Source organism: Oryza sativa, chromosome 1 (genome assembly GCF_034140825.1).
Source record: "Oryza sativa Japonica Group chromosome 1, ASM3414082v1".
NCBI lineage: Eukaryota > Viridiplantae > Streptophyta > Magnoliopsida > Poales > Poaceae > Oryza > Oryza sativa.
The window spans coordinates 8,455,951-8,463,952 of NC_089035.1; the positions used below are offsets into that span (position 1 = coordinate 8,455,951).

General features: G+C 45.9%; 2 protein-coding genes across 2 annotated transcripts; both read right to left on the reverse strand.

Moving 5' to 3' along the window:
- Positions 1-370: 370 nt before the first annotated feature.
- LOC4327710 (peptidyl-prolyl cis-trans isomerase CYP21-3, mitochondrial) lies at positions 371-2,889 on the reverse strand. Its single transcript, XM_026024399.2, has 2 exons — positions 2,764-2,889; positions 371-847 (listed from the first exon to the last, which is right to left on the reverse strand). The coding sequence occupies exon 2, from the start codon at positions 836-838 to the stop codon at positions 650-652; it is 189 nt and encodes a 62-aa protein (XP_025880184.1). The 5' UTR covers positions 839-847; positions 2,764-2,889; the 3' UTR covers positions 371-649.
- A 350-nt stretch (positions 2,890-3,239) lies between these two features.
- Positions 3,240-7,528, reverse strand: LOC4327711 (putative pectinesterase/pectinesterase inhibitor 22). The gene is made up of 2 exons (XM_015785140.3): positions 6,247-7,528; positions 3,240-4,353 (listed from the first exon to the last, which is right to left on the reverse strand). Exons 1-2 carry the CDS (start codon positions 7,400-7,402, stop codon positions 3,674-3,676), a joined length of 1,836 nt encoding a protein of 611 aa, XP_015640626.1. The 5' UTR covers positions 7,403-7,528; the 3' UTR covers positions 3,240-3,673.
- Between the last annotated feature and the right edge of the window lie 474 nt (positions 7,529-8,002).

Genomic DNA, 8,002 nt, shown 5'->3' on the forward strand with positions numbered 1-8,002 from the left:
ATAAAACCTATAGGCTGCCTGCGTCAAAATCTTTATCGTTATGCAACTTGATCCATATTAATTGTGGTTTTGTCAAATTTGCTCATAAAAAATAATCATGGTTTACACTACCAATAAATACATTATCAAGACATATTTCATGTTAGATTTTAAGGAAAATAATTTGATGATGTAGGTGCCACTGCATTCTTTTATAAATTTGGTCAAATTAGAGAGGTTGACTTAATACCAAACTATAACACCACAATACGAATGTGAGAAAGCAAAGTAATAGCTGATATGATATTCTAACACCACAATACGTATCTGAGAGAAAGCAAAGTAATAGCTGATATGACATTCTATTGAAGTAGAAGATAATGGCATGTCATAGATGGGAAAACGTTTTACCAAAGCTTCTTAATCAGCGTTTTGATGGCATCACATGCAACTTTCACAGCTGCAACTGTCATGTATGTCACTCTTAACAAGATCGGCCCAACAGAGTCATCCATGTCGAAGAACGACATATCAAATAAATATTAATGCAATTTACCAGGAGATAAAACTAAAGCTTCAACATGAGGCCTTCTGTCTATGTTTCATTTACTGAACTGTAACAACCAAAATTACCCAACAAGATGATACAACAACATTTTACACAGCTGCCTTAGTTGCCCACAATGCCTTCTGCTGCTGCTGGTCCTCTGTTCTGCCAATATTTGAGAGCATAGTAAACGGAAGAGACGACAAGGGCTCCCAGGACGATGTAGGTGATTATTGTAGTTGCGCCAATTTGAGTGGGGCTCTTCTTCTGCTTGCTTTGTGCCAGCAGTGCCTTTGGCTTGACCTTGGCCATGGTGCACTTCTGATAATGCCAATAAAAAAGACTATAATCAGAATAGAGAATTCTTACAAGATTACATAGAAAGAATACCATGATTTTCGCTGAACATCATAAACACAAAAGAAAGAATTTGATTCATTTGTAATCAACTGCATAAAGATTATATTAACAACTGATTTCCTAAGACACATCAGGTTATACAAATAAACAGCGGCGTAGTACCTTCCTGTGACAAGAATATACTGCTCACCTTTCTAACAGTTTGATGAAATGCCTAATTCATAAAGGATGTCACTAGATATTCAGATCGGTTGGTCAAAATTATTAGGAAAAGTATGTTGACATATAAGTATCTGTACCAGAATCGCACCCAGTGTCATACAACAGACAATAAGGCACACTAATCATCGTGATAAGCTATGGAGCTTGCAGTAGAGAACCTTGACGTTTCATTTTGTTATTGTCTAACATATCCATTTTAGAAAGGAACAAGGTAAACAAAGGACATTGCAAAGGAACAAGGTAAAAGGACAGGCTGACATTTAACCCAAGCAAAAGTGGACATGTAAACACAGAGTGTGGAGCACTGCAAAAGCCTAAAAGAGCTCTTTAGGTAAACATGATTCACTTGTATTACTTGCATAGCAGTCACTCTCGTAAAGATGGACCAAAATTGTAGTGGTTCATTTGTCCTTTACTTGAGCTTCGTTCTCTAAACTGACAACAGCACAGCAACACTAAGAAATCCAAACAAGCCACGACTCCTTTGACCAAATATTAAATACTACTACCGCCGTTTCATATTATAAGTCACTTTGACTTTTTCCTAAGTTAAACTTCTTTCGCTTTGACTAAATTTATAGAAAAATATAGCAATATTTTCAACATAAAACAAAGAAACTATCAAAATATATTCAATGTGGGATTGAATAAAACTAATTTGGTGCTATAAATGTTGCTACATTTTTCTATAAACTTTGTCAAATTTTCAAGAAGTTCGACTTTAAAAAAGTCAAAGCGGCTTATAATATGAAACGGAGGGGGTATCTCACAATTTCAAGGGAGATTCATGGGTTAAACACAAAGTTCATCTTGCCAATTACGATACTAAGCTTCTGACAGATTAAAACGAGGAAAGATAAATCTAAATGTTATGTGAAAAAAAAAACATCTAAATCATTAAGAATAACTTGGGGGAGGATGTAACAATGTGATTATGTGATAAACAGGTTTGCAGACAGCAAACGTTTTCGCTAGTAAAAGTACAACAGCAAGCTCTATCTTGCTCCAGTTCATGCTAGCAGCAACAAACATATGGACCATTTGCTCTTTAGGTGTAATCCACCGCACGAGTGTAATCTACACCAGCATGTCGCCTCAAATCACCAGACATTATTCCCCAATGCTGTTCATAGCGAAATTTGGAGGGCACAGTATATAATCAACCTGTTTGGCACATAAGCAAGTATTCCACTACCAAAATTCTAGCTCCAAATCTCAGCGAAGCCCCCCCAAACCCAAAACAATCCATGGGATCAAAGCAAGGCAACACGTAAATACGTAATACGCCCACGAGAACAGCGCTCCACGCCACAATCCGTAAGACAGAGACAGATCCTCTCACCACTCCCCCCCCCCCCATGATCCACCATCCCCCCTCGAGGCTCTAGGCGGGATCAGATCGGGTCCGCGCGAGGCGACGACGACCCGGGGAGCGAGCAAACAAACAGCAAAGGTGGGGAGATCTACCTATGCTTGGAGCGAACCCCCTCACATCACCACCACCACCACCAACAACAACAGGAGGAGGAGTTGGATCCAACCGGGGACAAGGGGGAGATGAGATCCCCCGATCCGTGAACAATCCAATCCAATCCAATTCCAAGATCCGTGACCACTTGCTCGGTAGCGAGAGGAGGAGGAGGGGGAGGGCGCACCTTAATCCGTAGCTCGCGCTTCACCGGAGTTGCTCGCCGGCGACTGGGGGAGGCGGAGGCGGAGGCGGGATCTCGAGCGCGGAGGAGGAGGAGGAGCTGGAGTTTGTCTGTCTAGGGGAGGATGACGAGGACGCAGGTGGAGAGCGTCGCTTTTGAAGGCGGAGAGGGAGAAGTAGAGAAGACGACGAAGAATCGTGGAAACTGGAGGAACAGCTTGGCGCGTGTCAGGGTCAGGGCAGTCCTTGGGCCTTGGACTTTTCCTGGGCCTTAGACTTTTCTTGGGCCTTGCCTCCTTTGACCAAATGATTTTGCAACCACTTTTCTCAAGTTCTAATACATTTCCAAAATCTCTAGAAAAAAAAAGGATTTGTTTAAAAAAAATGGTGATTTTTTTTTAAAAAAACTTGCGATTTTCTAACCGTCAGATGTTGAAGATTTGTGCTAGGGTGGGTGAATAAAAATTGACAGGATCGAGCGAGGGCAAGGATCAAAATATACACTATAAATGACATTGTAGTTACATTTAAACGTTTTCACCAACAAAATTTACGGAAGTTTTTTAATATAGACCTAAAAAAGTACTCCCAGAAATTTTTGTTTGGAGGATGTTCACATGAAACTTGTATATATATCTATTGTTCATCAATTACATGAATCCATATATATGAGCTATGCGTATAACTAGCTTAGTATATACTTAATTCAAAAAAAAACATATTCTTTCTGGTATATATCCAATTTATAATTAACCAAACCAAATGAATAACTGATTTTGTGTGTGTATGTGGTATTTGGGATTCTCTGACGTAAAGTCAGAGGAACGTAGTGACTGATATGTGGGCCCCACCGTTCGCGGGCCCACATATCAGGGGGAAGTTCAATCAGAGCATCTGCATCCGTGTATACGTCGTCATTTCCTGTTGAGGTCAGCGGTGAAGGTGACGCCGGTGGAGGGTAGCCAAGCGAGGCCGTCGATGAACCGCCGCACGGTGAAGCGCACAGCGACGGCGGCGTCCATGATCACGTGGTATCCGGGCCACCGCACCCGGCCGCCGATGTTGGCGCCAGGCCCATAGTTGCGGTACTCCCCGTAGAATAGCGTGGCGAGCTCGCCGCCGTCGCCGTCCCACTCCAGCCATCCGCGCGGCTGGACACCTGCGCCGAGGTAGGACTCCATGACGACCACCCGGGAGAAGGGCTTCCACGGGCGTCCGAGGTAGGTCGGGTACTTGGCCTCCACGATGCAAGCATGGAGGGCGAAGCCGGTGTTCTGGTTGGGGTCCCTCCGGCCCTGCGCCGTGACGCTGCCGGCGTTCTGGCCGGCGGCGGGCGGGAGGGTAGAGATGGTGGTGCGCTGGATGACGGCGATGCCGTTGCCGAAGATGAAGTCGACGGTGCCGGAGACGCGGCAGTCGCGGTAGAACTGGCGGAGGGAGTGCGCGTAGAGCGTGTCCTGGTGGCCCTCGACGGCGATGCGGAAGAAGGCGGAGCGATCGGAGTCGACGCGCAGCGCCACCGCCTGGTGCGCCGCCGGCCCCGCCGTGTTCCGAATCGTCATGTCCCGTGCGATGAACCCCGCCCCCGACACCGCTGCACGCACGCACACACAAACCAAATTCAGTTACTCCCTCCGTTTTATATTATAAAACATTTGAGTTAGTCAAAATTTAGGTTCGATCAAATTTATAAGAAAAAACAATAACATATATAATACCAAATTAGTTTAATTAAATTTAACATTGGATATATTCTGATAATATGTTTATTTTGTATTAAAAGTGTTATTATATTTTTATGCAAACTTGATCAAATCTTAAAAAAAAGTTTGACTAAGAAAAGGTCAAATAACTTAAACGGATGAAGTACAAATTTAACTCCACTTAAAATCTCATTCAAATTTATGTTTTGATTTCATTGTGCCGCGGTTTAAATTTAAGTACAACATCAACTCTAAGGCATTGCTCGGTTAATCCCTAAGTAGCATGAATTAGAGGGGGTTTGAAAAGGGAATAATTAATTCTACTACATCGTAATAGTCAATAGTCCGGAATAAACCGAACAAACAAACCCTAGATATGTGGAGGATGGAAAACTTTTTGCAAGAGGACATCTTAAAGCATCACCAACAGATTATCTATAATTTTCTCCTAAAAATTTGTTTTTGGGTTTTCTAAACTGAAAATAGGAAGTGAAAAAACTCCTTCCTCCAACAGATAGCCTAAATTTAATCCCCAAAACTTAAAAGTGGACCCTTTTGTTAAACTACCAAGAGAAAATTCTGTTTTTTTTCTTTCACGCGTAGAAAGATCGCTATTTTCCACACGCGGGAACAAGGGAGAGAGGCGGGATTGCGTGATTGGGTGCGACTTTCGCGTCCGCATATAAACGGAGCGAGGAATCGGGGGAAGGGAACTCCAAAACTCAGGTAGGAGAGTAGGGGATCTGTTGGAGCTGATTTTTGGATTAAAATCCCTCAAAATTAGTTTTGGGGAATTATATAGATAGACGGTTGGTGATGCTCTAAGGATATTCTTTTCTTAGCGCGCATGCATATGCACGAGCCGGTTTATCTGCCAGCCTAGATGAGGGCTTGATGCAAGCAAAGCACACGTGAATCTTGCTGTCATAATGGTTCGTGTGCGGCTAATTTACTGGGTGCCGCCGCGCACTTTTGCATGCGGTCACGATTGTGGTCGGTCGGTTCGATCTATAGGAGTAGATAATAGGCTGGAAAGGTATAAGCTGCTATACATGCACGTATGATCGCTTTTATGATTGTTCTAGAGTATAAAGGATGTTCCTTATCACTAATTTTTTTAGAGAACTCCGTATTTTCTTGCTAAAAGTGAAGGGTTTAGTAAAACCTTGAGACCACAAATATCATGGTTCTATACAATACTCTCGAATCAATGACTTTTGGTTGATATACATTCATAGGTATTGGGCTATATGTTTTGCAAACATGTTTAAATAACAAAAATATTTTCAAAACTATATTTTTATTTTTTTTATTTTTTAGAGAATGATATTTTTTTACCCAGCCTCTATATCCAACTGGATATATGTAGCCTTTCAAAACTATATATTTGGCGATCATGTTGGTCTAATCCTATATACTCATATAGTTCATCCCACTAAGTATAGTTAATGATATTTTTCTCTTCTCTCATTAAACCACATCACTTAAATTATTTCTAGCATTTGGATGATAGATCTATAGTCTAAATTGTCTCTTTTTTCTTCTCTAAAAAAAATCTACAATCTCAATTATTTTAAGCTCAATTATATCAAATTGTTTTAGTTTTTAATTAAATTATATTTTATTTGTATATAGTATATGCATCTTAATTTTTTGCAGCAACGCAGCGGGGTATTCGTATATGAATACTAACGAAGTAACGAGTGTGTAACCAAAATGAGTAGCAAAAGTAGGAGTAATTAGCAAAAAGACAAATTAAATCACTGCGGTGCACTAGAATTTACCAAACGTGGCGCTCCGGAAGGTGGTCCAGCCGGCGGCCATGCTCCGGCTGCCGGTGATGACCGTCTCCCCCATCCCCTCGCCGACGATGACGATGTTCGTCTTCTTCTTCCTCACCTCCACGTTCTCCTCGTACACCCCTCGCTTCACGTAGATCACGTACCTCCTCCTGCTGTGGCTCGGCGCCCGCGCCACCGCCTCGCTCACCGTCCGCCACCGCCCGCTCCCGTCCTGCGCCACCACCACGTCCACGCGCATCGCCTTCCTTCCCGACGACGACGACCTCCCTCGTCCGCGCGTCGCCGTGACCTCCTCCTCGACATCGTTGACGACGTCCGTCACCCATGGCGGTAGATCCGACGACGGGCCGGTGTCATCCCCTCCGGCGGCGGCGCCGTCGGCTGTGCCGTTCTTGTTGTTGTTGTTGCCGGGGTGGTGGTGGTGTTGGTGTTGGTGCTGCGGCGTGATGTCGCGGAGCTTCTTGTGCATGGCGAGGAGGTTGCTGACGAGCTGAGTGAGCTGCGTCACGGCCGACTCGACGCGGCGGAGGAGGCGGCTGTCGGTGCCGTGGAAGCCGTCGAGGCAGGTGCCCTGGTTGCCCATCGCCGCGCTGAGCCAGGCGTGGATGTCGTCCTCGGCGCGCGCGCCGCGGCGGCGGCGGCGCCTCGTCTCCGGCTCCGTCTCATCCTCCTCCTCCGCCGCGGCGACGCCGCCGTCGGGGTCGGCCATGGCGTCGAGCGCCCACCCGAGCTCGTCGACGGAGTACCCCACCAGCTCGACGCAGTCGCGCACGGCCATCTCCTCCCGCGCGTGGTTGGACAGCGACGCGAGCCCCGCCACGGCCGCCACGGCGCCCACCGCCTCGCCGAGCGTGTCCCGGACCGCCGCGCGGAGCACCGGCACGGGGCCACTCCCCGCGCCGCCGCGCGCCGTGTCGAGCCGCGACACGCAGCCGCCCTCGCCCCCACCTCCACCTCCGCCTCCACCGAACGCCGTCACGTTGAAGCACGCCTGCTGCAGCAGCGCGGCCTCGAACGCCTCGGCCTCCTCCTGGCTCTCGAACGAACACCCGGAGAACACCGCGGCGGCCGCGCCGCCATTGCCGCCGCACGCAAGCACAAACAAGAGCAACAGAAGCAGCGCGCCGGTGGACGCCATTGTCGCGGTCGCAAGCAGCAGTTTGCTGGCGAGCGAGGAGTGTGTCTCGCCATGGCCGCGAGGTGTGCCAGTATATAGAGTGGCAAGCGTGCGTGCTCTGGTCTTGGTGCAAATGGAGGCAAGGTATAGTTTGCTGCAGAAGAAAGGTCGTGTGCAGCATCGAAGCCTTTATCAACAACTCCTTTTCGCCTTCGAGGAAAGGGACACGGATTTGAGCCCAATGATTGGCTTAATTTAACTAACTTCGTGTGATTGTGCAGCACGGCTAGCGTTATTGTCAAAGGCAAAGTCTAGTGATTGCGGTAACCTAAGTAGCATCCTAAGATATTGAATTCAAATCTCTATATAAGCGAATTTTAGATTGTGTTATTTAAGTGGCTATGGTTCTAATTTAAAAAGAGCGAATTTTGGATTGTGTTGTTTTAGGAGCTAAGTTTTCAATTTTAAAATACTGTACATATCTAATTAGATGTAGAGGACGGGTAAAAAATACTCCTGTAAATAAAAGCGTGACTGTCACCGGCTTCGCTGCTGAAGAAGAAGAAGAAGAAGAAGAAGAAAACTAAATATGGATAGCACAAAACTCGGCTGAGGTCGTCA